General features: G+C 43.7%; 1 protein-coding gene across 5 annotated transcripts in view; it reads left to right on the top strand.

The window, feature by feature from the left end:
- The window catches only part of Ap2b1 (adaptor related protein complex 2 subunit beta 1), a 125,075-nt gene extending 99,389 nt beyond the window's left edge, over positions 1-25,686 (top strand). For all 5 annotated transcript variants that reach the window (XM_041665412.1, XM_041665411.1, XM_041665413.1 and 2 more), the window contains 4 exons: positions 12,171-12,255; positions 13,110-13,196; positions 19,293-19,447; positions 25,578-25,686. In XM_041665412.1, the coding sequence (XP_041521346.1) occupies positions 12,171-12,255; positions 13,110-13,196; positions 19,293-19,447; positions 25,578-25,652 (402 nt within the window). In that variant the 3' untranslated portion in view covers positions 25,653-25,686. The remainder of the gene's footprint in view (positions 1-12,170; positions 12,256-13,109; positions 13,197-19,292; positions 19,448-25,577) is intronic.
- Positions 25,687-27,510: the final 1,824 nt, after the last annotated feature.

Raw genomic sequence — 27,510 nt, 5'->3', positions numbered from 1 at the left:
TATGTTTGAGCATTCTTTGGGTATATGCCCAAAAGTTGTATAGCTGGGTCTTGAGGTAGATTGAATTCCAGTTTTCTGGGAAACCACCGTGCTGATTTCCAAAGTGGCTATACAAGTTTTAACTCCCACCAGCAGTGGAGGAGTGTTCCTCTTACTCCTCCACATCCTCTCCAACATAAGCTGTCATCAGTATTTTTGATCTTAGCCTTTCTGACAGGTATAAGATGATATCTCAGAGTCATTTTGAGTTGCATTTCCATGATGACTAACAATGTTGAGCAATTCCTTCATTGTCTTTTGGTCATTTGAGATTCTTCTGTTGTGAATTCTCTGTTTAGATCTGTACCCCATTTTTTAATTGGATTATTTGGTATTTTGCTGTCTGTTTTCTTGAGTTCTTTATGTATTTTGGAGATCAGTCCTCTGTCAGATTGGGGTTATTGAAGATCTTTTCCCATTCTGTAGGCTGTCGTTTTGTCTTGCTGACCGTGTCCTTTGCTTTACAGAAGCTTCTCAGTTTCAGGAGGTCCCATTTACTAATCATTGCTCTCAGTGTCTGTGTTACTGGGGTTATATTTAGGAAGTGGTCTCCTGTGCCAATGCATTCAAGGCCACTTCCCACTTTCCCTTCTATCGGGTTCAGTGTGACTGGGTTTATGTTGAGGTCTTTGATCCACTTGGACTTGAGTTTTGTGGGTGGCAATAGGTATGGATCTATTTGTATTCTTCTCCATGTCAACATCCAGTTGTGCCAGCACCATTTGTTGAAGATGCTTTTTTTTTCCTATTGTACAGTTTTGGCTTCTTTGTCAAAATCAGGGGTTTATAGTTGTATGGATTAATGTCAGGGTCTTCTGTTCAATTCCATTGATCCTCATGTCTATTTTTATGCCAATACCAAGCTGTTTTTATTACTGTAGCTCTATAGTAGAACTTGAAGTGAGGGATTGTGATGCCTCTGGAAGTTCCTTTATTGTGCAGGATTGTTTTGACTATCCTGGGATTTGTTTTTCCATATGAAGTTAAAATCTTTTGCCTTTTATTAAGGGCATTTTGAGATAATAATTATGCCCTATGAAGTTGAGTATTGTTCTTTTGAGGTCTGTGAAGAATTGTGTTGTGATTTTGGTGGGGATTGCTTTGAGATTCTTCTAGTTCTTAACCAATATCCAGCAAGACCAGCTCTTCGTCTTAGCAAGGTTTCCCTTACTATAACCTCTGCCTGCTGTTGCTCAGGGTCTGAGCATTTTCCTGGGTGGGGGTGATCTGGAGCCTAAATTTCATCTCAGATCAGCAATCACAGATTCATTTCCATGGGAGGGAATGGGAAAGAAACTGTTGCTTTAAGGCATATTACTACATCCCGAGACTGGAGATGAGGAGACAAATAGGCTGTCTTCTAAAATTTGTATAATTTTCATGTCACTAACCTGTGCCTGTACTTAAGAATAAAATCAAACTGCCAGCCCTAAATTATTCAACTGTGTCCTAAGAACCTAAGACTACTTTTATTAGTATTTCTAGAGTAAATTTGAAAGCTCAAGCTGAGAGTAAATGAAAAAGTTGAGGAATGCTCTCAGGGTGCTTAAGGGAAACCAAAATCATTTAGATACCTGACAGGAAACATAGCTGAACAAGACATTTTTACTGAGTCCAGAAGGCAAATTGCTTGCCTTTCCATAACCCCAATAAATACAGAGATGTATTTAAGAGAGACACATAGATGGAGAGGTGGGGGAGCTTGAATAGAATAGGGAAACGGGGCATGGCGACTCCTACCTGCAGTTCCAACACTCAGGAGGCTGAAGCAAGAGGTCCATTGAGAGTCTATCCTGGACTACTTACTCAAACCCCAGCATTGAAATCAAATAAAAATAAAAGGACGTGGTTGTTCATTTTATCTGGTCATTCTTTTATTTACTTGAAGGTTTTGATTTGTTTTTAAAGATTTCACAGCTAGGCATGGTGCCACACACCTTTAATCCCAGCATTCAGGAGGCAGAGGCAGGTGGATCACCATGAGTTTGAAGCCCATCTGGTCTACATAGTGAGTTCCAGGTCAGTTAGGGCTGCACAAGAATAGAAAACAGTTTCTTCAGATAATGATCAGCCTAACATTTGCCTTTAAAAGAAAAATTCTGACCCAGGATTTCTTTACATGTAATCCAGAAATCTATATTGGTGGAAATAGGTGTGATTATGAATTAAGAGAGAAGAGATACAGGAATTGGAATTTCTAAGCTGAACTGGACTTTGGGAGCAAGTTGTCACCTGGCTGTTCTTGCACTGAATATTGTGTCGGGATCTTGAGGGTGTGAGCCTGTTCCCTGCAGTTCAGAGAGCTTCTCTAATGACTGTAGGTAGGCTACTTGGATCTGGTTTAAATTTAAACTGCAGTAAGAGTTGCAGAGCTTGGGTGGAAACAGCATTACAGTGATTGATAGTGCTTGTTCTGCCCCTTCAGAAAGCCAGTGTTCGGTTTCCAGCACCCACACTGGGATGTTCACAACCACCTGTAACTCCAGCGCCAGGGGATCCAGCACCCTGTTCCGGGCCATACAGGCACCAGTATGCGTGTGCACATATACACATCAGTAACAATTAAAGATATATCTTTAAACATTGCAGAGCTTGATTTCAGTAGTCCTAATGCTGCTGTGCTTTGGGCTTTTCCCATAGACGGCCTTGTGTGCCCTGTTGCGACAGTTTAGTCTCTCGTGGAAACCAGTGTCTATCTACTTTACAACCTTAATCTTCTCTTTGGTATTTTGGAATTTAGTCTGTATACATTCTAACCCAAGGTCTAAATGACTTGAGAGTTTCTTTGAGAATTGATTAGATAACTCTCATGGCAGAATGAGGATTACATGAGTCCCCGTTCTTAAAACAAGGCCTGCAAAAGAGATTGGCTCCTAGGAATTTCTTTTATTTTTAAATGTCGGAAATAATTTGTCCTACTTGAGGATTTTGAGTTCTAGGAGTCATGGGGAGATGTCCTGTCAAAGCTTCTATTTTTGTTAAAACTACAAGTGCAGCAGTGCGTGTTGTTGCCATGGGGCTTTGACCTCGGACCTGGAACCTCTGCATCTGTCAGGAGAGGAAGCTGCCGTGCTTTCCCTTCCTAGGGTTCCCGTTCACATCCTCTTGACAGTGGATAATAGCCAGCGTCTCCCGAGCGTCAACAGATAGAGCCTTTAACAGGGTACCCAGCAAGTTGGTGCGGTCTGAGCGCTACTCAACTCACATGAATTCTGACCTATTGGATGATCACAGAACAAATATGGAAAGAGGGTTGTTTACAGCTCATCACTGGGTTAAAGAGTAACTACCATGCGGCAGAAAATACATTGATCTTTTCTGTGAGAATTTTATGGCTATTTCTGCTACATTTTGTTGTGCCCAGACATTGTCAACAGTTGCAAATAGCTCTGCTTTTTCAGGATTCTCTGAAGATTCCCCCGTAATTCATTGATCAACAGGCTTTGAGGTGGAAGATAACATTTAAACTGAAGGTAGAAGGCAGTTTGGCATTGACTCGGAATGAAGAAAGCTGAAGGACAGGTGAACTCTTGCAGCTAACAGAAAAGGCCGTTTCTGCCTGAGTCTCAGGTGACATATATCACACTTAGAATCTGTGCCGATAAAAGCCTGTCACTCGGAGCCGTTCCCCTAGGATCTGTTGACTAGGTTGTGTGGCACTTTAAAAACACATCTGAATCATCAGTCCTCGGAGAACTGGAGATGGTTGGCGTCACTGCTGGGTCCTAACTTGGACCAGTCTGCAAATAATCTTTCCAAAAGCTAAATGGAGAAAAGGAATAAAAAGAAAAACTATTCTTCAGAGACTTGGAAAGGTCACATGTGACGTCATGAAGCGTGAATGAGATAATCTCAGAGGTTAGCCCTGTATGGCTCGACTGGGTCCTGTAGTAGTGGTGCCTCCTTTGGTTACCTGTGGTGAGAGGTATCTTAAGAGGCCCCATTTGCCAGAGTTCAGGCTGGGTTCATTTCAGACCTTTTTATAGTACTTTTAAATATACTGGAACGCAGTTAGAATATTAATTTAGGCTGCTCGTCTCCAGCTGTGCCACCATAAAGAGGCTGCAGCTACTGCAGCAGGCCTCCTGTGCTATGGAAAGAAAGTAATTGCTGGGTGCAGGCTGACTCTGACAGGCTACTCTTTCCCCAGCAGGCCCTGAAAGGACCTTTAAAAAAGCATTATGGCTAGTAAGCATTTTTAGCTCACTTTTGTGTTTCAGAGTGCCTCATAATAATCATTTCTATTTGTTTTTCCTGTTGATGTCCCTAGGAAGGAAGCAGGTTCATATTGTTATGGCCACATGTTGCATATGGTGTGTATACCAGAGGAAGGCAAGCCTCTCCTTGTACCATCTGTGGCCTGCTTTGGGCAGCCTCAGAGCCGTAGCTGAAGTGGGCATTCTGTTCCTTTGCTCACTGAATCCATTTTTTTAAAACCATTTTTTATTGGGAATGTGAATATTGTGAGCTTTATGCTCTTTTTAACTACAGTTTACATAAGAAATATATTTTATACTGTGCATTTACACAGGTGAAACTAGAGATTAAATATTATTTACTGTTTATGAGCTGTGTTGCACAGTGATATTCTCTGTTTTGCTTATTTTTTTAAGGCATGACCTTGCTATGTAGTCCAAGCTAGCCTCCTGCCTGTGATCCTCCTGATCCCACCTCTTGGAGACTGGGATTACAGGCATGCTCCATATGTCTGGCTGCTTTGTATGTTTTTAATATAAAAATAGAATGTCTCTGTGTAACAGTCCTGGAACACTTAGACCAGGCTGGCCTTGAACTCACATGAGATCCACCTACGTCTGCCTCCTGAGTGCTAGGATTAAAGGCATCTACTCCACACTCATGTGGGTACTGAGAATCCTGCAGTAAACAAAAGATAAAACTTCCTTCATAAAGCCGGGCGGTGGTGGCGCACGCCTTTAATCCCAGCACTCGGGAGGCAGAGGCAGGCGGATCTCTGTGAGTTCGAGGCCAGCCTGGTCTACAAAGGGAGTTCCAGGACAGGCTCCAAAGCCACAAGAGAAACCCTGTCTCGAAAAACCAAAAAAAAAAAAAAAAAAAAAAAAAACCTCCTTCATATAATTCATGTTTTACTGCGAGAGGTACGATCAAGCCAGCAAATAAATGTTAAAAAGAAAACTGAAAAGCATGTGGGACAGGAAAGAGGACAGTGAAAAAATAATGGGATTGGAGGGGTGATCTGTTACTGTCATAATACGTGGTCTGGAAGACCCACCTGCCTGAGAAGATCAGCTGTGATTAACGCAGAGCCCTGAGGAAGTAGTAAACCATGCAGATGTCTGGAGGAAGAAACAGCAAGTGCAAAAGCAGGAAGTTGGAAGCTGCAGGCTGGGCTGTGTGCAAAGAACAGGCCATGTGTCTGGAAGTGCAAGGGGGAACCGTCACAGGGTTAATGGGACCAGATTATAGCAGTTGTATTCTGAATGAGATGGAAAGCCATTGAAAGTTTGAGCAGAGAAGTACTTGCCAGCCTTCCTACTCTTTAAGCTCCTTCTGGATACCGTATGGGGAATAAACTAGGGAGGCTGAGTGTTGTGGAGGGGAGTTGCAGGCGGATGAGTGGAAGCAAGTGCAGAAATAGGAAGATGCCGAAAGGTTCTCTGTGTTCCATTTATTGAGTTTGAAATGACAGCTGGGCTGGAGAGAGCTCAGTGATAAAGAGTGCAGACCCGCATTTGGTTCCCGGCGTCCATGTCAGGTAGCTCACAAGCTCCTGTAACTCCAGTTCTAGGGAATCAATGCCTCTGGCCACCATGGGCACCCACACAAATGTGCATAAAACCACACCCAGACACACATAAATACATAATAGTTTAAACTGTCCATTAAAACAATGATAGTAAGAAGGTGGGCTTAATAGTGATCCCAGCACTTGGGTGGCAGAGGTAAGAGGACATAGCAAGCTCCAGGCTAGCCTGGGCTATATAATTTAGACCCACTATCTTACAAAAAATATTTTTTGTTTCTTGAGTTGTAATGGTTTATGCCTTTCTCTCCAGGAGTCAGAGGTAGAGGGATCAGGAGTTGAGGATCCAGTCTGAGCCATACAGCAAGATTCTGTGTTTAAAACAATGCAGGCCTGGGTGTTGCTCAGTCATAGAGTGCTTGCCTAGTATGCAGAGGGCCCTGGATTCAACATCCAGCATCCTAAAGAAAAGGAAGTGGGAGAGGAAAAAGGAGAGGCTAGGTTCTGGGAGAGAGCTCAGCAGATAGGAGTACTTGTTGCTCTTGAAGAGGCCTGAGGTTCCATTCCCAGCACTCACATAATGACTCGTAGCCATTTGTAACTTCAGTTCCAGGCAGTCCAACTCCCTCTTCTGACTTCTGCAGGCACCAGACATTCACATGATGTACAGACATGCATGCAGGTGAAGCACCCATACACGTGCGATTATTTCAAAGAAGGGGACTGTTTCTGTTTATAAAGGATGGTTGGCATATCCATGGAGCATCTAGCTTGCTTTTTTGTTTGTTTGGTTTTGTTTTTGTTTTTTCAGACAGTGGCTCACTATATAGCCTTGGCACCTAGAAGTCACTCTGTAGACCAAGCTGCTCTCAGATTCACAGAGATCTTTCTGCCTCTGCCTCCCAGGTTCTGGGATCAAAGGGGTGCAGTCTACTCCCTTAAGTGCTAGACCGCGCTTAAGCTCTGATCTCAAACTGAAAGAACCACCACCGTCATCTCTCCCCCAACCCTGGGCTTCATTGAGAGTCTGTGTTCCTGAGCTCTTACTGATATTTTTGTTACACATATGAGTGTTGGGAATGAAGTGCAAAGGAGAGAAACAACAAACCAGGGTGCTGGTCCGTTTGTGTAATGTCCTTTCCTTCAGTTCATCCAACGAACAGTGATGGGACCAGGCCGGGTGCTGCTGAAAGTGAGATGCCCAGCACTCTCAGCTCTCCGTCTCGGTAGTGGCCCTACATAAACGAGCATACGTTCTTCACCGCAATAGTAGTGTGTACACTGGGCGCTGTGAGGGGCTGAGGACTTCCTGAAAATTTAAGACTGAAGTGAGACTTACAGTTAGCTAAGTTAGACAAAGCTTAAAGAAGAGGATGTATCGGGCAGAGAGAAGAGCACAGGAAAGTGCAGAGCTGTGACTTTCAGTACTGGGGACAAGAAGTAATTTGGATATGGTCGAAGTGAAGGAACTAGCCCAGAAAGGTAAACAAGAGGTGGATCCGTGGGAGCACTGAGCCCTGAAATGAATGCAGTTCTATCTAATGGTAAAAGTTTGAAAACTGCAAAAGTACAGATTTTTTTAAAACTAAAATAAGATTAAAACATTTCCCCAGCAAATAACTTGTGCTGTTGCTCTTAAAGATGGTCTCTTACCAAGTCACAGTAGAATGTTGGTTGGCTTAAGCAAACATTTTGTCAGTAAGCTCTTTAAAACTATCTGATCCCTATGTAGCATAGTAGTAATACTAAAATCTTGGATAATCCAATGTGGTTATCCTTAATTATTAAAAAAAAAAACTCAAAAAAATCAAAATAGGAAATAAGGTAGTGAAAGTTGTAGCTCGAACTCTAATTGGTCTTAATAATAAAAACCCAGAGTCCAATATTAGGAGGTGAAAGCTGAGAGATCAGAGAAGCAGAGCAGCCAGCCACTGGAGGGACCTTTTACCTCTACCTCATCCTCAGACCAAAGGGGCAATCCTGTCCTCAGACTGCATCCTCTGACTGCAACTGTCTCCACCAAACCTCAGACTACCTCTGAGCTCCTGTCTCCTCCCACTTTATATTCCTCTTTCCACCCAGCCATATCACTCCTATCTCTACCTCCCTAGTGCTGGGATTAAAGGCATGAGGTCTCAAGAGCTGGGATCCTCTTTGTGTGAGTTCTGTTTCTCTTTTAGACAGATTCAGGCTTGTGTAACCCAGAGTGGCCTTGAACATATCAGAGATCCATCTGCCTCTGTCTCCCAAATCCTGGGATTAAAGATGTGTGCCACCACTGCCCTAGCGTCTAGTGGCTTAGCTCTGTACTCTGATCTTTAGGTAAGCTTTATGTGATAAAACACAAACCAAATATCACTACAGAAAGTTGTTTTCTATTGTCACGCAGTCACCATTGTGCTTGAGAGTGAGACAGCATTCTGTGTGCTTAACCAATATGAGCTCATCTTTATGACAGCCCTGTGAATAATGCTTCTGGTCTTTTAGTGGACAGGAAATTATTCTGGATATTGTTTGCCCCTCAGTCACACAGAAAGCAGGTGTCAGAGTTAGAATTTGAAACCCATTGTTCTGACTCCCAAGACTCTGCCAGCAGTGTTTGCTGCCTTTGATTAAAGGATCTGCTCACAGAATTATTCTAGAGCAGATGTTTTGGGGCAGTCTTCGGGGAAGAGGAGAACCCTGTATTGTATGTCACAGAGTGGCAGAGGTTTCCTGGCTTTTATCTGTTTATGAGGTCCAGGCAGTAACCAAATGGTTTAGCCTGCTGACCTCAAGGAGTATTTTATGGCTTCACGCTGCCGTCAGGCTGTGACTGGAATAGCGGTCTCGGGACAGATGTTTAGGAACTCGCTCAGCCTCCTTCAAAAGCACTGCTGTATATCAGTGCTCTTTCTAGATGCTGTTTCCAGAGGAAGAGGCTGTCATTCTGTCATATAGAGCAGTTCCCAATGACTGCTGTGAAAAGCCTGTCAAGATGGTTCTGAGAAAAGCCCTTGGTTAAGAATCACTATCCCCTGCAGAGATAACCATTGTAGTTTCTCTATTTTTAGTTTTATGGCAAGTGCTTGGAATATAGTGAACACCCATAAATCTTTAAACTGATACATTGTGAGATCTGACTGCTTTATAGTCAAGGATGATAGTAATAATAGTCATTAGTGTTCACAAAGCCCTCCTGTGCCCAGCCGACGCTGTCTCCCCAGTTCTCACTTGTATGCCCTTTCCAGAGCCAGACACTGTCGTGACATCTTCTCAAGGCCATAATTTGAAAAAAGACGTTCCTTTTCTCTAATTCTTCTGCTGAGAATCAGGTGAATTCGAGCATAGCTCTCTTCCAGAAGCCACGGCTGCCTTATGTCTCTGGAAGTGGTGTTGCAGTGCACCCAAAGGCGCTTCACACCCTTTTCTGACATTTTTTTTCCCTGCTTTAACCAGCAGGCTTGGTCTCTCTGAGAATCAGGCTGTGTGGTTTAGGTCAGAAACTTTTATCCTTAGTAACTGGAAGGTTAGAAGCACAGCTTACCAAGAAAGTAACTGAAGGAATTCTGAGAGATCAGAGAGACTATCAAGGAGGCTTACCCTGGTAATGACGGAGGAGGGGGCGATGGTGCTCTGTAAGTCCAGAAAGATGTAAGAGCTGCAGGTTTCAGAAAGGAGTTTCTTCTATCACATAGCCACAGTTTTGGTGAAGTTTGGATGTGTAGTTTAGGTAGAAAAGAGGGGAGGATAGATAGATCAGTGCCTCAATCAACACATATCAGAGAAGCAGCTTCTTGCAATAGATGGAAACTAACACAGAGACCCACACCTTGACAGTGTGCAAAGAGTTAGATACTTCTTAGCACTCAGCCCTAAATGGGATGTCTCCATCAAATTCCTCCCCTCAAAGAAAAGGGATTCATGAGGAAGAGGAGGCAGAAAGATTGTAAGATCCAAAGGTAATGGATGAATGCAAGGAAACAGTGTTCTCCAGACACACCAGGACTTATGCACATATGAACTCAGAGACTGTGGCAACATGCACAGGACCTGCACAGGGTCAAGCCAGATAGGGTCCCAGCACTCGGGGAAATGGACATGGAGTCCATTCCTGACCAAGGGGTTATCTACAAAGGGAAATCAATTGTCTTCAATTTAGTGTCTGTCATTTGGATACACCAACCACACTGTAGGGCAGGCAGGCCCATGCCCAGGAATACTCAGAAGACATAGAACTCTGGTACTTTTGTGGGCTTTTTCTTTCATTTTGCTTTGTTTTGGGGGGTTTGTTTATTTGTTTGTTTTCGGGTTCTTTTTGTTTTGGGGAGGTTTTTTTTTTTTTTGTCTTATTGGTCTTTTGCCTGTTGTTTTGATTTTTGTTTTCCTGTTTCTTGGATTTTTGTTGTTTCATTTTTGTTTCTTGCTTGAGTTTTTTAAAAAAAAGAGAAAGAACAAAGTTGGGAGAAGGGGAAAAATACATTACAAAACATTTTCATAAAAATATGGAAAAAGGAAGAGAGAATAATGGTGTTTAGATAAGCACTTTTTCTTTACTTATTTGTTTATTTGATTTTGGTTTTTTGAGACAGGGTCTTTGTAGCTGACTTGAACTCATAGCAGTTCCTTCTATATATTAACTTCCTGGGTGTAGGGATTATAGGCAGGAGCTACCACATCCAGTTTCTTTTGCTTTTTAAGAGCAAAGTGAGAAAGAAATAGGCTTCGTTAATGATCACAGAACTTTGCCCAGAGGAACATACTCTGCAGTGCTGGGAACATAGGGAGGAAGTCGCTGGTGGCAGCAAGCTGTGGGAGGCAGTGTCTTAGAGCAGCTCCTCTCTCTTGCCACCTCACATGCTCCAGAACCTGCTGCAGGCAGGAGTCAGCCTGTCCCCATGCCCACACTAGTCGAGTGCCCCAAATAAAAGTGCCTGCAGTAGCTTATTTAAAACAGCATGTGCACACAGGGTAAGACCACAGACCAGAAGCTTGTTTATAGAAAGAAAGAAAGAAAGAAAGAAAGAAAGAAAGAAAGGAAAGAAAGAAGAAAGAAAAACCACTTCTTTGCTTAAAGGCTTGTCCTTATAGCCTTGAGGTTTACCGGCAGTTGAGCCCAATATGCTTCTTTATGGTAGGACCTGAGAGGTTCTTATCAAACCCACTCTTGGAAAAGTTACAAGGTGTTGTGGCCTCTAGGTTTTGAGGAGGAAAAAACATAATCAAGACTGAATTGAAAATCAGACAAGTTTGAGTTTGAATCCTGGTACAGTCTTTATGACCTGTCCCGGGTCATCCCTTTTCCTTTCTTTAGTTTCCTTATCTTTTAAACAAGAAGGGAATGGTAGCTACTTTGTTTAGTTAGTTGTAAAGAATAGAAATGTCACCAGGGTGTCTTGAAAAATCAAAAAAAAAAAAGAAAGAAAGAAATGTCACCAGGGAAGAGGGCTGTGGAGGATGGTTTAATAAGAGAATTGAATCCATCTTCAGAACCTATGTAGAAATTCAAGGTGTTGTAGTAGGTACGTGGCCAGGGCAGAGACGGGAGGGTCCCTGGGGCTCGCTGGCCTGCCAGCCTGCTCTGATTAGTGAACTCTAGGCCAATGGAAGAACCTGTGTCAAAGGAGGCAGATAGTGTTTTTGAGTATGATACCCAGAAGTTGCCCTCTGACCTCTGCACATTCATCATAGTAGCCCTGTGCATGCACAAGCACTCAGAACTTTAGTTTTTTAAAGTTGAAAAGACACAACTGCAGAGATTATTCCTTGTCTAGAGCAATGGTTCTCAACCTTCCTAAAGCTGCGGCCCTTTAATACAGTTCCTCATGTTGTGATGACCCTCAACCATAACATTATCTCATTGCTACTTCAAAACTGTAATTTTGCTGTCATGAGTCATAATATAAATAGCTGATATACAAGATATCTAATATGGGGGGCTGGAGAGATAGATGGCTCAGAGGTTAAGAGCACTGATTGCTCTTCCAGAGGTCCTGAGTTCAATTCCCAGCAACCACATGGTGGCTCACAACCATCTATAATGAGATCTGGTGCCCTCTTCTGGCATACAAACATACATGGAAGGAATGTTGTATACATAATAAATAAATAAATCTTTAAAAAAAAAAAGATATCTAATATGCAATCCTTGTGAAAGGGTCGTAGAGTCGCCAAAGGGGTTGTGACACACAGGTTGAGAACCTCTGGTCTAGAGGGTATCCCATAGATGGTCCTCCTAAAGAAAGATTGCTTACAGGTGGTCACAGTTATGAGCGAGGACGATGTGCTTCGCAGCGATGGGCTGGTGTGTGATGATTGGAGGCCTGCTCTGACTGAAATAGGAAGTAGATCTCTAGACACACACTTGTTCTCCTCCTACTGCCTGGCTCCTTATTGATGGCCACATTTTTCCATTTTGCTCTCCTGCCAGGTGGCTGTTAAAAACAATATTGATGTCTTCTACTTCAGCTGCCTCATCCCACTCAATGTGCTTTTTGTAGAAGATGGCAAAATGGGTAAGTGTGTCCTCCTGTCCTACTAAATATACCTTTGGCCATCATCTGAATGGCAAGCATAACATAGCCTTAGAAGTACAGATCATTTTGAAATTTTAAAATGGCGTTAGGATATTCTAAAACCCCAATAAATAATTGATCATTGGTCATTTGTCAGTCGCTGTTCTTACTCTGCCACCCCAAATCCCAGAGCCACTTAGCTGACCGACCCAGCCACCCCACACACAGGTGAGAGGACTGAGGACGGCTGTGAACTTGGTCTTTGTCGGTTATCTGTGTGTTTGTGGGCAAAATGTTTGGCCCCTGTTTTAGTTTCTACCTTTGCAAAATGAAAGTCATTTGTTTTATGAGTTAGTGACATAGTATGTAAATTTAGCACTTATTTGACCCTGAGTTCATAGTGAGATAAGAATTCAGTAATTTGTAATAAACCATTAGTCTCCTTTCCTACCCCAAGGTAGCTACTGGCTTTTCTCTTTCCTTACTTAAGAAACTGCCATCCAGCCAGGTGTAGTGGTGCACCCCTTTAATCCCAGCACTCAGAGGCAGGACAGGTGGATATCTGAGTTTGAGGCCAGCCAGGGCTACACAGAGAAACACTGGAAAAAAGAAAGGTCACTAGATGTGCCTAAAATTCCCCAAGTAGGACTACAAGGAGCCAAAACTAAACTTTAAATGCAAACTTTTTTCCAGGGTCTATTAGTTCAGTCAGTAAGGGCCTAGTATACAGCACCATTGCATATCATAAACTTTGCTCCAATCCTAGCCTGCTCCTGGCAAGCCAAAGGAAAACTGGTAGAAGCATCAGGGAATAGAATACTGATGTATCCCCTCTTCTCCCTTTCCCCATACAGAACGCCAGGTCTTCCTTGCAACATGGAAGGATATTCCCAATGAAAATGAACTTCAGTTTCAGATTAAGGAATGTCATTTAAATGCTGGTAAGTAATACTTCTTGATTCATTTCCATCTTAGTCAAATTAAATGTTTAAAATTTTTCTTTCCTGTCCCTACTTCTTTCTGCATTTAACATGATTGTGATGGGTTTATGTTACATACATTACTTTGCAAATCTCTCTTAAATACTTGGCATGTTGTCCAGACATGGTGGCATACACCTGTAATCCAAGAACTCAGGCGGCCGAGGCAAGAGGATTACAAATTCCAAGCCTGTCTTGGCTACATAATGAGCCCATCTCCTTTTAAAAGCACACACACACACACACACAAACAATGTGTCCAGGCATGATGGTGCATGGATTAATTCTAGCACTTGAGTCAGAGGCTGGCAGATGTCAGGAGTTAACAGGCGGCCTGGATGTCTACACAGTGAGTCCCAGGCCAGCCAGCACTATACAGTGAGTCTTTGAGTCTTTCTGTCTCTCAAAACACAGAAACAACCAAACCAAAAAAAAAAATCAAAATATGGGATATTATGATGTAAAGCACTGAATTACTTACAAGCTACAAGATTAATAGATTTAAAATAAAGAAACTAGCCCTAACTTATAGAAGATCCTAGGTTTGCTCTCAGCGCTGCAAAATGTAGAAAAATATGAAAGAAACAAAACACGAACCATGTAACTGGCCCGTGTACTATGCTGGTCCTTCAGTAGCAGAAGAAGTGAATGAATGTCAGTCATGTTACTTAAGTGTCCTCAGCATCAGGTAACTAGAGTGGTACTTGAGGAAAGCCACCCTCCTCAGAATGGAAAGCCTCTTTCATCTCTCGGATCAGTGTTTGGCATTGGAGAAAAGGATCTGAGAACCTGTATTTAGAATTCTATTTATAAGTAAAGCATGTATCATGGTTAATTAAAGCCTGGCTGATAACATATAGTGTTCTCCTGTTTGTCAGGTTTCAGATAATGATAATAACCTTTTAAATCACCATTAATCCCTAAACCCTTTTGTAGTTAATTTTGTTGCTATTATAAAATACTAAAAGAGGTAATCCAAGAGGAGAGAGAACAGCAGCTGTCTGTCCATAGGGCTTTGTTTGACTGGAATATTTGTTGTTCAGAATACGGGCTTTTGTAGCAGCCTTCCTTCCCTCCTGTGCAGCACCTTCCTCGCTGACCCCTCGCTTCCTCCTCTGCACAGTGTTGGTCCTCCTTGTGGGTCTTCAGCACACTGCCGTTCTCCATTCACTTGGAGCAGAGCATTTGAGGAAGGAGACAGACAGTATGCAGTACAGAAAAGAAAAAGCTCTCACTGTCTTGTCATTTCAATTTTCCGTTTTTAATTTTAGGTTTTTGGGTCTCTGTGTTGTATTTTTCTTCTGTATTCAGACAGATCTTTGTATGTAGGGCTTTTGAAATCCAAATGTTATCAGCATCTTCCTGTGCTGGCTCTCAAATGTGCTGGTCCAGTTGGGCCTCCGAGACATTTTGAAGGATAAATGCTTGCTTGAGGCCTCAGACATAAAAGACAGCCAGCATCCTTTGAGCATAGACACTTCAGATAGAGCTTGGCTGTTATAAGGGTTACCTCCTTACCTCACATCTGTGCCCCAGGAGAGGGTGTGAGGAGACTCTCAGTTTTGTTTTGTGGGATTTTAAGTTGCCAGCTGAAGTTCACTGGTGAGTTACAGTGAACCATTTCAAATTACAGAGTAATTTGGTGAGCACAGAAGCGCTTCACAGAAGGAACTGTTCTCAGGAAGTGGGAACCTTCGGCTGTAGATAGAGTCCATGGTGCTGATGGCAAAACCCAGAGAATCAGGCCCTATTGAGAATCAGCCTCTGCACTCTATGTCACAGACACAGCTCTAGGTTAACCACCATCCCGTGGCAATTGTACCTTAATAAAAAAAGGTGGAGACGTTTTCCTAGAGTGATTAAGGTTGGAAATGCAGCATACGGCATGGCTGTGTGTGCACACACTGAGAGCTCTGATAAGTCCTACTTAGAAAGCCTGTCCCACTCAGTGTTACGCTAATGTATTTGCTTGTAGAACCACAGGTCCCAAGTGCTTGCTCCTGACCTCTGGTGGAAGGTCACCGTTCCTTCCCTATAGAGAGTAGGTAACAGCCAGAGTAATTGGGAAGCAGTTTTGGTTTTAGGGGTCCTGTGTGTAAAGGACGTGTATTTGCACAGGGAATTTGATTAACCAAGAACTTTAGTTTGGCATGCCAAAATACTAAAAAGAAAAGAATGCCTACTGCACCAGAGCATGGGGCCTTTTTCTCAGGGAGGCTGTTTGCTCTGATACAGTCCTCACAGCAGACTCAGTTTTGAAAACCACCATGGCCTCACACTAGTTCCTCCTGTGTGTGTGTTCCAAATGCTATTGAACCAGTTTCCTGGTGACACACATTGTGGCAGTGGGGCACGTGGAATGTAAAGAAAACCAGCCAGTTTGTCTTCTCCAGCCGCCCAAGGCCATTTCCCTTGCTAAATCACTGCTTATCTTGCAAGACCACTTTGTTCAGCTAATCCCTTCCAACTCTTCCTTGTCTCCACACTGCTGCACAGAAGGCCCTGGCCTTTCCATTTCCTCCCCATCTTGAGGACTCTATTAACAGAGTCTATGCAGGTTTGCTGCCTTCTGATTCAACACCCTGTGTCTAGCTGAGAGCTAAAAATACCATCCTTTCCAGCTGATCTTCCTAATCACAATAGCAGCAGCACTTAAAATAGACCTTCTGTGCTAGCGAAGACATTTGACAGATGGAAGGAACACTCTGGGCTCCAGGAAGTCACAGCCTTACAGGACTCACCAACTTAGCAGTGAGATTTTCTGTCTGTTCTCTGATCTCTTTCTAGAGAAGAAAGAGACCCTCTGCAAGTCTTAATAATCAGACCTTAATAAAGATGTCTGGGGTGGTGTTGGTGATGGTATTGCTGTTTGTTGTATGTAAATACTAGAACATTTTAGGCTAAAAAGGCGCCAACAGACAAGACTCCTGTTTCTCAACAGCAAACATTCAAATGTTTCTACAGGTATCTTTTTCTTTAATTTGAGACAGGATCTCACTGTCTCACTGTGTAGCCCTGGCTGTCCTTTAGATCTGGCTGTCCTCAAACTCAGAGATCCACATGCCTCTGCCTCCTGAGTGCTGGAATTAAAGGCGTGTGCCACCACCACCTAGCCAAATCGTACCTTTTAGCTACATTTGGGATTATTACATATCTTGAAACACTACCTAAGTGCACAGTATGTAGGTACATTGCCATCCATAATCTAAAAAGGGGTGCTTATAGCAAGCCGTTTTGCAAGCCTGTTGTTTACTATACTCAAGAAAGCGCAAACACCTGGTATATATCTTCACTTGTCTGGCACTGTGTAAAAAGCTATTTCTTTAGGCATGGCCACTAAGTGAGAATGAGTTAGATTTCTGTTTTATTGTGGTTCTCCTATGCTTTGGGACATTTCAAAAACGGAAACTTTCCTAGTTGGCACTTGACAATAGTTTTTTTTTCCCCCAGATGATTTTTCCCAGTCATTTTCAGCAGTCTTCTTCTGAAACGTCCTTTTCAGATGAACAGTTTTGAACTTGCTGATCAGGGCCCCAAAGGGGCCCAAGTGCAGATTTCCACCATCCACTTTATAGTCCTTCTTTGCTCTTCTCACTGACAAAATTGTGACCTTAGCTAAAGAATAAAGCTGAGAGAGGGAAGACCACACCCACACGTTTTAAGACCCCAAACACCCAGATCCACAGAGCCAGGTCTGTTGAAGGAAGAAAAAGAACAAGAAGAAATGACATCTTGAAGCAAGTACAATCGTATTTGACCATCACCCTTCTTTGGGACAGATCTCAGTACCTTGGCCTGAGCTAGCATCATTTGTAGACACAGAATCCGTTGACATCGTACCTCCTTCTCACCATCTCCCAGCGTCCAGACTCTGGTCTGTCTGCCAGTAGTTCAAGTGTGCATGACACTGTGATAGCTTAAGAAGTCTGCTCCAGTGTGGCTGGAAGCTGCCTAACATTTGCTCTCACTGCATCCTTTCCTCCTCAGGCTCCTGGGTGGAGGTTGAGGTATGCATCACCAGCATTTGCCTCCCTCAGTTGGTAAACTTAGCAGAGTAAATATCTTTCAGTCTTTAAATCCTCATTCAGTGATAGGTCCTTGTCTGATACGTGCAAGGCTCTGGGTTCAGTGTGTTAACACTTCAAAAAGTAAATTTAAAAATATGTGGGTGTGGTGACTTGTATCTGTAATCCCAGCACTAGGGAGGCAGGAATAGAAGCCAGTCTGATTTACACAGCCCAGGGTATATAATAAACCCCTGCCCCAAAAACAAATAACACACACCTTTAATAATATTAATATAGTTTAAGTAAGTAGAAATATAAAAGTTGGCTCGTAAGTACCCTTTTTCCATTCAGCCTTCTGAGAGCAGTACATGCAACCATTCAGCTTGAGCCGAGCCCTGTTCCTTCCCTGTCATCTGCTACACAAATGGTGAGAACACAAGAAGTCTGCAGGCATCTGGGCCTCGATCCATGGATGAAATGAATGTAGACCTATGCAACAAGACTGCTCAACAAAGGCACCTGCCTTTCTGGAAAGTAGGCAAGCACCTTGAAAGTTAGGAAAAAGCTTTTGCCACTTAAAGCAAGTCCCTGTGTGTTAAAGACCGTCTTTTCAAAAAGCATTAGCCAAACTCCAGCTGGAAATGTTGCTTAGCAACCCATTAAGTTGCAAGAGCACTTCACTGTAGGAACCAGAGTGACAGCAAGAGCTGTCTCCCCCACTACAAGATGATTGCAGAGTTTATTGAGGCTCCCTCCTCCAGCGGTATTGCATAGAACTACCCTGAGATAGACTTTCTATCTGGGATAAAACCCATCCTTCCCTTTGCCTCCCTTCCCCCTTCTTTCTTTTTTATGGATATCGGTGTTTTGCCTGCATATAAATCTGCACCACATGCATGCCTGGTGACCTCAGAGGCCAGACAGAAGAGAGCATCAGATTCCTAGACCAGCAGTTCTCAGCATGTGGGTCATGACCCCTTTAGGAGTTGAATGACCCTTTCACAGGGGTGGCATACCATATATTCTGCATATCAGATATTTGTATTAAAATTTGTAACAGTATCAAAATTACCATTATAATTTAGCAACAAAATAAATTGTTGGATGGTGGTGGCACATGCTCCCAACACTTGGGAGGCAGAGGCAGGCAGATCTCTGAGTTAGAGGCCAACCCCGTCTACAGAGCTGGTTCAAGGACAGCCAAGGATACACAAAGAAACCCTGCTGTGGGAGCTTCTTCCACTCCTTTAGCCAGTAGCCGTTAAGATACCAACCCACTTGGGCGTGGTCTCTTAAACTATAAATGCAACTGGTAAAGCCTGCTCTTGCTGTCTTGCTTCCGGCTCTCTGCCCATTCATGCAGAGGACTTTTATCTAGGATAGTGATCTGTAAGTCTCCCTTAAATAAATAACCCTTTACTATATAAAATTCTGAACTAGTGTGGAATTATTTTATAACTTCCACCATCAAAACCCTGTCTTAAAAAAAAAAAGTGAGAGAATGTTCTGGTTGGTCAACATTATTAACATAATGTATTAAAGGGTAGTAACATTAGGAAGGTTGAGAGCTACTGCATTAGACAATGAGCTGGAATGAATCCAGGTCCTCTGGCAGAGCAGCCAGTGTTCTTCACTGCTGAGCCTTCTACCAGCCCCTAAAGCCATTCTTAAGTTGTTACTACTTAACAACTTAAGTTGTTTCTTTGATATTCGTGAAAACTTTATAAATAAAAGGCAAAAAGTTAAGTAATAACTGATAAAATGTTTAATGAATGAGGCCTTAGCGCTGCTGTCCCTGAAACTACCTGACATCATAGTGAGAAGCTACTTCCGTCTGAGCAGGTGCTTTAACCCTGGAGCAGCTCTAGCACCTGAGTAAATACAAAATCTGAATACATATTTACAGATAGTGGTAACGGGTACGTGTTGTCCAGATGCTGAGAAAAGCTCATAATAAAAACATGAGGTTGCGATGCTCACAAGAATGTCGGAGGAGGGAATACATCTGTCTGAGATTTTCACTGAGTAAGTTTTGAATCTCTGCTTCTAGACACAGTTTCCAGCAAGCTGCAAAACAACAATGTTTACACTATTGCCAAGAGGAATGTGGAAGGGCAAGACATGCTGTACCAGTCCCTGAAGCTCACTAATGGCATTTGGATTTTGGCCGAGCTACGGATCCAGCCAGGAAACCCCAATTATACGGTAAGGCCTTTCCCCGAATGGATGAGAAAGGTTAGAGTAAGACAGTAAGAACCCATACATTTCTTCCTTAGTGCCCAACAGAGACTGGAGGAAGTACCTTTGACCTGAGACACCCAAAAGGAGCATTCAGTAAAGGAGTCCCTAGTTGCCTTCATGAAAGACCGCCTCTCCTCGCTGTAGTCTTCTGCCACTCAAAATGCATGGTACTCGGGTAGATCATTTGCCTGACAGCAAGGAGGTCTGCAAACCTGTCGCTTCCCTGACACATAGTGATGTTTCCTCTTCAGCATCAAGTTGGTGCTGTAATAAGCTGTCAAGAGCAGTGTTTCTAGCTGGGCATTATGGTGCACACCTTTAATCCCATCTTTGGTAGTCAGAGGCAGGCAGATTGTTGTGAGTTTGACGCCAGCCAGAGCTTCCTAGTGAGACCCTGTCTCAAAAATAAATAAAAGTAAAAATAAATGTTTCTGGAGCCAAGAGATGGCTCAGTGGGTAATGGTGCTTGCTGTGTAAATGTGAGGACCTGGGTTCAGATCCTCAGTGCCCACATAAAATCTGGGCATAACCACGCATGCTGTAAAACCCAGCATTGCACGAGGGGGAGCAGGAGGATCATTGGAACTTGCTGACCAGCCATCCTCATTCTCTCCCTCCCTCACATCTCTCCCTCCCTCCCCCACCACACACACACAGAGTGGTGAGCTCCAGGTTCAATGAGAGACTTGTGATGGAAAAGGTAGAACCAGATGCCCAACACACTCCTCTGGCTTTTGCACATGGACACACATATGCACACATATCCCAAAAATAATTTCTACCTGGCTTTAAACTGGACCTTTCCTACTTTTGGAGTTCTTGGCCTTAAGGATGTCTAGACCTAGACACAACTACTACCTCAAAGTCATGATTTGAACAAGTCACTAATTAACCATTCCTAACCATGGTTTCTTTAGCCTGGAGGGAAGTCTCCTGCCTGCAGGTTTCCCCTTTGAACCTTGAGGAACCTCCTCCAGTATCCCACTGAACTGAAGCAGAGGTTCTGGGATGGCTTCATACAGCAGAAACCATTGCATTGCTAAACAGCAAAGACTGGTCCAAAGGCTGCTTGTGATCTGCATTGGGAAGGTTACTGACAAACCTGGAAATGGGGGAATGTCTCATTCTCATGTTAGACTGCTTTGAAAGATGTGATGGGAAGAAGATTCAAAATTGACTAGTTCTGAGGAAGGTGAAAAATCAGACTCAGGGAACCTGTTACTCCTCCGACACCATTCCTTAATTTTAACAGCTCTTGTTTATCCTAGCGTCCATTTCCCTTGGTGTAAGCTGGAATGCCATGTGTGTGCCTGCTGCTGAGTCCTGTCAGCTCGGGCTTTCGTCAGTGTCTGTGAGCTTTCCCCACAGGTGGACACTCCTCCCGTCCCTGCCACTATCTCTTATCTTTTTTGTTTTGCTTTGCTGTTTGTTTTAGGGTTTTTGGGGACAGGGTTCCATAATATAACCCTAGCCATCCTAGAATACATCATATAGACCAGGCTGACCTCAAACTCACAAAAATCCGCCCGACTCTGCCTCCCAAATGCTGAAATTAAAGGGAGTTCTGGGATTAAAGGCATGTGCCAACAAGCCAGGCTCATCTCTTACTTTTTTCAGAGAGTGGTAATCTACCTTGTTATTTACCTTAAGTGCCTAGGACAAGAAAACCCTCTGTACTCTTCCAGGACAAGGTCTTGCTGTAAAATTCAGATCTTGTAAAATACCTCCATTTACTTTTCTAGACATTTGCTCAAAGTCTGTATGTATGTGCCTTTTAAACTCACCATTAGTAGTGTATACATTGTTCCATCTTGACTAAGTTAAAGAAGCATTTTAGTCCTAGGTTGTAGACAAAGAGATCCTGGTCAAGAATGATGAGAGAGGGGCAGTGAGGTGACGGGGTAGGTAAAGTCACTTGCCACCGAGCCTGATAACCTGTTCAATTCCCAGACCTGCATGGTGAAAGGAGAAAACTGGCTCCCACCAATTGTCCTCTAACCACCACAAGTACTGTGCCACATGCACACAGCAATACATATTTAAGAATAATTAGTGAAGGCTGGAGAGATGGCTCAGAGGTTAAGAGCACTGCCTGTTCTTCCAAAGGTCCTGAGTTCAATTCCCAGCAACCACATGGTGGCTCACAACCATCTGTAATGGGGTCTGGTGCCCTCTTCTAGCAATAAATAATTTTTTTTTTTAAAAAAAAAAAGAATAATTAGTGAGGCTGGACCCTGGTACACAGACTGTGATCCCGCTGTGTGAGAGACTCAGGCAGGAAGATCATAAATTCAAGGCCAAACTGGGCACTCAGAAACTCTGTCCATCTCAAAGAAAAAAGTAAAAATAGGGCTGGGGGATATCACTCAATGGTAGATCACCTGTCGGCTAGGATAGGACCTATGTTCAACCCCTGGTACCAGAAATGGGGTTAAAAAAGATTTGTTCAAAGTCATGTAATTTTTTTTAAAAAAATAGACAGTAATATTTAAGGTTCAGGTGTTTGTTGACAGTTCCTAAAGCGCAAATTGTTTGAGAAAGGCTACTCACTCTCTTAGATATAGTTAACACTTTAAAACATACTTTATTTTGAAATAATTGAGAACTCACATGGTTTTTAATGGGACTTTTTACTTTTACCCAGTTTTTATATAGATAATATTTTATACACAGTATACTTTCAAAACTAGAAAATAACAAATAAGTACAGACATAAATGAGACTGCACATGACATACTTTGTCAGCGGGAAAGAGTGACTTGTTTTTTTCTGTGTGTGAGGAGTCTTGTCTTTTCTTGTTGTTGGGGGTGTTATTTGTTTTTTCGACAGAGTTTCACTTTGTAGCCCTAGCTGGCCTGGAATTCACCATATAAACCAGGCTGGCCTGAAACTCAGCGATTCACCTGCCTCTGCTTCCCAGGGGCTGGAATGTAACCCTAGCCCTGGCAAACACTCATTGGTTCTCCTACAATGACTGTGTCATTTTGGAGTATTATAGAAAGTAAATCATACACCACATAGCCTCTCTTTTATATGTGTCTCTCTGTGTGATGTGTGCATGTATGTTCATGTGTGCCAATGCACATGTGTCATAGTCAGTGGTCTGTTGCTGTGAAGAGATACCATGACCATGGCAACTCTTATATTTGGGGCTAGCTTATAGTTCAGAAGTTTATTAATCCATTGTTTTTATGGTGGCAAACATGGCGATCCAAAGGCAAGCATAGTGCTGGAGAAGGAGCTGAGAGTTCTATATCCCAATCGCGACACAGCAGAAAAAAGAGAACACTTGAACATTTGAAACCCCAAAGTCCAACCCTCATCACATGCTTCCTCCAGCAAGGCCACACCTACTCTAACAAGGCCACACCTTCTAATCCCTGTCAAGTAGTGCCACTCCCTAATAACCAAACATTCAAGTGTGTGAGCCTAGGGAGGCCATGACTATTCACACCACCACGTGTGTGTGCTTTATACGCGGGGAAGCCTGAGTCTCACCTTCCCCTTATTCGTTTAGACGGGGCCTCAGTGCAGCCAGTGCAGCCAGCTGCTGATACTGCAGGCAGTTAAGCATGCCCACTCAGCATGTATGTGGGTGAGAATCCAGTCTCTTGTAACTTACACTGAACCTTTTTTCCAGCTCCTTATATAATCTATAAGATTATTTTTTGCACGTTCCATAATATCCTTTTACTAGTTTCTAACGTGTACCAGTAGTTTGCTTTTTGCGTGGTCATATGTTAGCCAACTGTATGCATCAACCATGGATTCTTAAATCATGAAGTGAAAGATATTTTCTCCTCTGTATTCTTTGAAAATTTGAGATATTTGTAAGCCAGTCATGATGGTGTATGCATTTAATCCCAGCACTCGGGAGGCAGAGGCAGGCTAATCTCTGTGAGTTCGAGGCCAGCCTGGTCTACAGAGCAAGTTCCAGGACAGCCAGGGATACACAGAGAAACCCTGTCTGAAAGAGAGAGAGAGATTCACAGTTATAGGAAATGCTATAGCTGAAGAGATCTTAAATGATCTCTTTTCACTTGACCCAGAAAACACAAGCATGGAAATCGAGGGTTCACTTGCACTTTAAGAACACTTGGGAATTTTCAGCCCCTCAAAAGCACACAGATCCAAAAGCTACCAAGTACCTCATGGTAACACTTTACAGAAAAATGTGAGCCATTCCATATTGTAGCAGTGGAGTTTGTAGGTATGCCTAAACCAGAGTATGCTGGACTCGGGGTTGGCAGCTTAAAATATTGCTAAAATTTTGCTGCACATTCTTAAAAATGCAGAGAGTGGGTACAGGTGTTGATGTGGACTGTGTGGTCATCTGGCATCTCCAGTTGAACAAAGATAAATCACTCTCCTGCAGAGCTCATGGTTAGGTTAACCCATGGATGCACTCCCATGCCACAGTGAGATAATCCTAAAGGAAAAGTAACAGATTATCCCTAAAACAGAATACCCAGAAGGAGGGAAAAATATCCCGGAAGAAACAAATCTCATTGCCTAGTCTTTCCCTCTATCAAGCCACCAAAGATCCTGATGTCATCATTGGCTGCCACTCCATCCAGTGTTAATGGTTTGATGACAGTTTCTTAGGGATTCTGTTGCTGTGAATGGAAGCCATGACCGTGGCAACTCTTATAAAGGAAAACATTAATTGTGGCTAGCTTACAGTTCAGAGGTGGAGTACATTATTGTCATGGCAACACACGTTTGACATGGTGTTGGAGAAGTAGCCAAAGGTTGTACATCCAGATCCATAGGTAGTAGGGATTGAGAGGGAGGGAGAGACTTGTTGTAATAAGAGCGCCGGGGCTGCGTCCCCAGCACCCCAGCCGCCTCACTAGCTTATGCCCTGAAATAACAACACACAAACTGTATTCATTTAAACACTGCTTGGCCCATTTCTATCTAGCCTCTTCTCGGCTAACTCTCACACCTGGACTAGCCCATTTCTAATAATCTATGTAGCCCACGAGGTGGCTTACCAGGATGATTCTAGCCTATGTCCATCCTGGGTCGGAGCTGAATCGTGTCTATCCAGGAGCGGGAAGCATGGCGTCTCTCTGAGGTGTCTGCTCCCGAGAAGAGAGCTGTCGAGTCTGAGCTCACTTCCTCTTCCTCCCAGCATTCTGTTCTGTTTACTCCTCCCACCTATGTTTTAACCTATGAGGGCCAGCCAAGCAGTTTCTTTATTTTTTAACCAATGACCTTCCTCCATCAGAGACTGACTGATATGAGCATTTGAAATGGCAAAGCCCGTTCCCAGTGACATACTTCCTCCCAGGCCGTACCTCCTAATAGTACCACTCGCTTTGGGCCTGTAGCAACCATTTTCATTCAGACCACCACAACGAAGCCTTACTTGCCCAAAGCCTCGATTCTGCCAAAGCACCCTGATGCCAAGAGCAAAAGCGAGTGAACTCCTCCCCGTGACCACACAGTGTCTGGCAGACATGAGTAACTAATTTGAAGCTCTAGAAGCACTTGTATTTGTGCCAACAAATATATGGTAAGGATTGGTAAAGATAGTATTCATATTCAAAGCTCCACCCTTAGTATTGTCCACGTCAACAAGCTGTTGTCCTGTGCTGGAGCTGACAGGCTCCAGACAGGTATAGGCAGGGTACCTTGAGAGATGTCTCCAGAGTTTACACTGGCCATATGCACTAAGCTGCTGGCATGCAGTCATGAACTACCACCTAGCTAACTTTAAGTTTTTAGGATGTTGGTGTTTCAGGAAATTAAGACTCTGTCCTCCTGAAATTGGAACTGAGATCAGCAGCTGAAAGGACTGTCACCAGGTTAAGGGGTTTCCTCAGTACTAGCCTCTGCACCTTTGGCAGAGCCTCAGAACAGTGGTCCCCTGGGATCATGTGGGCTGTGGGGAGATCACAGTGCACAGCTTGACACCAACAAAATTGAAGTTTTGAAATCCATGGTTTGTGTTAATGTGAATTCTCTGTTTGCCTGTTCCAGTCGTAGAGTGTCTTGGAATGTCAGAAACGGTCTTGACCTGAATGTTTGGATGCATCTGGATCTATTTCCATCTCCATACTAATCTCCTTTTTCCTCCTTTTCACAGCTGTCGCTGAAGTGCAGAGCCCCTGAAGTCTCTCAGTACATCTACCAGGTCTATGACAGCATTTTGAAAAACTAATAAATGGGTCCTGTACCCTCCAGCCACCCTGTAATCGGTGTAAGCCAAGAACTCTTAACTGAAAGAAGTACTGCTGTGTAGAGCCTGAACCCAAACACTGCGCCACCCACCCCCATAGTGACCAGTCGCCCTGTGCTGACATTAGCATTCACCCCGTTGGATAGGTTAGCTTCCTGTGACGTGTGTAACCACTGCTTCCATCATTCCCCACTTCTGCCACCTGCTGCTGCTCTCAGCCCTTCCCTGTGAGCTTCTCCATGCTGTGCCAATGGCTAGCCTTTTCTACACCCTCTTTTGAGTGTAGTTTGATATTTTGTAATCGAAAGCTCATTTCACAAGCAGAAAAAGGCAACAAGTTAATTAAAGCAAGGAAAAGTGTCATAAAAACATAAACTGCACCTTATTGTTTTCTATTTTTGTACAGATGAGAAATTGAGGTAGAACATGAGTAGGGAGGGTTGACTGACAGTCAGTCTTAGAGGAGAAACAGGCACAGCCCCAGCCCCTTCTGGGGAGGAGGGTTCTCTTGTCTGTGGCGACCCTGCTCCTGGTCATTTGCATTCTTTTTTCCCTCTATCCAGATTCTTTCCTTGGCCAAGCCTTCAAGCTCCCTTATGTCCCACGCTATCTCATTTGATGACTCCATGCTTGGCAGTGGTGGTCTTCATTGTTTCCGAGTGCTGGGACCCTGGGCCTGTAGGCACAAAGCCGAGAGATGGTAGAAGGCTGTTCCCTTCCACTGCGCTGCCCCAGTGATCACACTGGCTGAGGAGCTGAGAGCTGAGTGAGAACCACAGTGCCCTCCCCTAGCCTTCTTCCCTCTGTTCCTCAGGGCCAGTTCATACTGAAAGTCAGGGTTCTCTAGTCAAAATAGACTTTAATGGCTTGTCCAACCTTGTTTTTCAACAAAGAAAGGTAACAGGAGCCGGGCGGTGGTGGCGCACGCCTTTAATCCCAGCACTTGGGAGGCAGAGGCAGGCGGATCTCTGAGTTCAAGACCAGCCTGGTCTACAAGAGCTAGTGCCAGGACAGGCTCCAAAACCACAGAGAAACCCTGTCTCGAAAAAGAAAGAAAGAAAGAAAGAAAGAAAGAAAGAAGAAAGAAAGGAAAGAAAGGTAACAGGAAAAAATATTATTGCTGAGGCCTCTTGGCTCTTGAGTAGCAGAGCTGAGGCTGGTTCCCTAAAGCTCCGTCCGCTCCCCTGTATGGCTGGCTTGTTGCTGTTCTTTTCCTGTGCCTGCCTGTGGCTCTTTGCATACTCCGTACTGAGTTTGGTGCTCCACCATTGGCCGGTGGCAGGTGGCGGTTGACATCTCAGTTACCTGAATACACATCCAGGTAACGAGAGTGAAGTGGAGCTAACATTTGCCAGGCTCTCCTAGAGCACAGTTCTGGAGGCCAGCATTGAGTGTAGAGAGGTTGCCAGTTCTCGCTGTCCCTCAGCTCCCTGATCTGCTCTCCATCCATGGTACTCAAGCTCCAAAGCAAAGTAAGATCATCCCAGAAGGCCATGTAGTTCTTGTCATCTCTCAAAGGGCTGAGGATGTGAGGTCCCCTCCCATAGCACATTGGTCTGATTCATCAGAGAATGCCTCATACCCACTGCCCTCTGAGTACTGTTCACACTGTTAGAGATGGCACAGCCTGGCACCTTGTAGTCAGGGTCCATTAAGAGTTCCCTGCTCAAGTCAGAAGCATGCCAGGGTCCAGAGACCTCATCCTCATGCTAGACTCAGCCCTAACCCACTGGATCCAGAGGAGAGGTTGTGGAAAATCAGAAACCAGCTTCCTTCAACCGAGTGCTGGAATGATCCTGTTTTCTCTCAAGTTCCATAAGCCTTGAGCATCTTTGCTGGC

The sequence above is a fragment of the Microtus oregoni genome, unplaced genomic scaffold (genome assembly GCF_018167655.1).
Source record: "Microtus oregoni isolate MIOR12 unplaced genomic scaffold, Mior012 000015F_ref0000493, whole genome shotgun sequence".
Classification (NCBI taxonomy): Eukaryota; Metazoa; Chordata; class Mammalia; order Rodentia; family Cricetidae; genus Microtus; species Microtus oregoni.
Note: the sequence above shows the minus strand (reverse complement) of the source record. Positions and strands in the feature narration are given on the sequence as shown.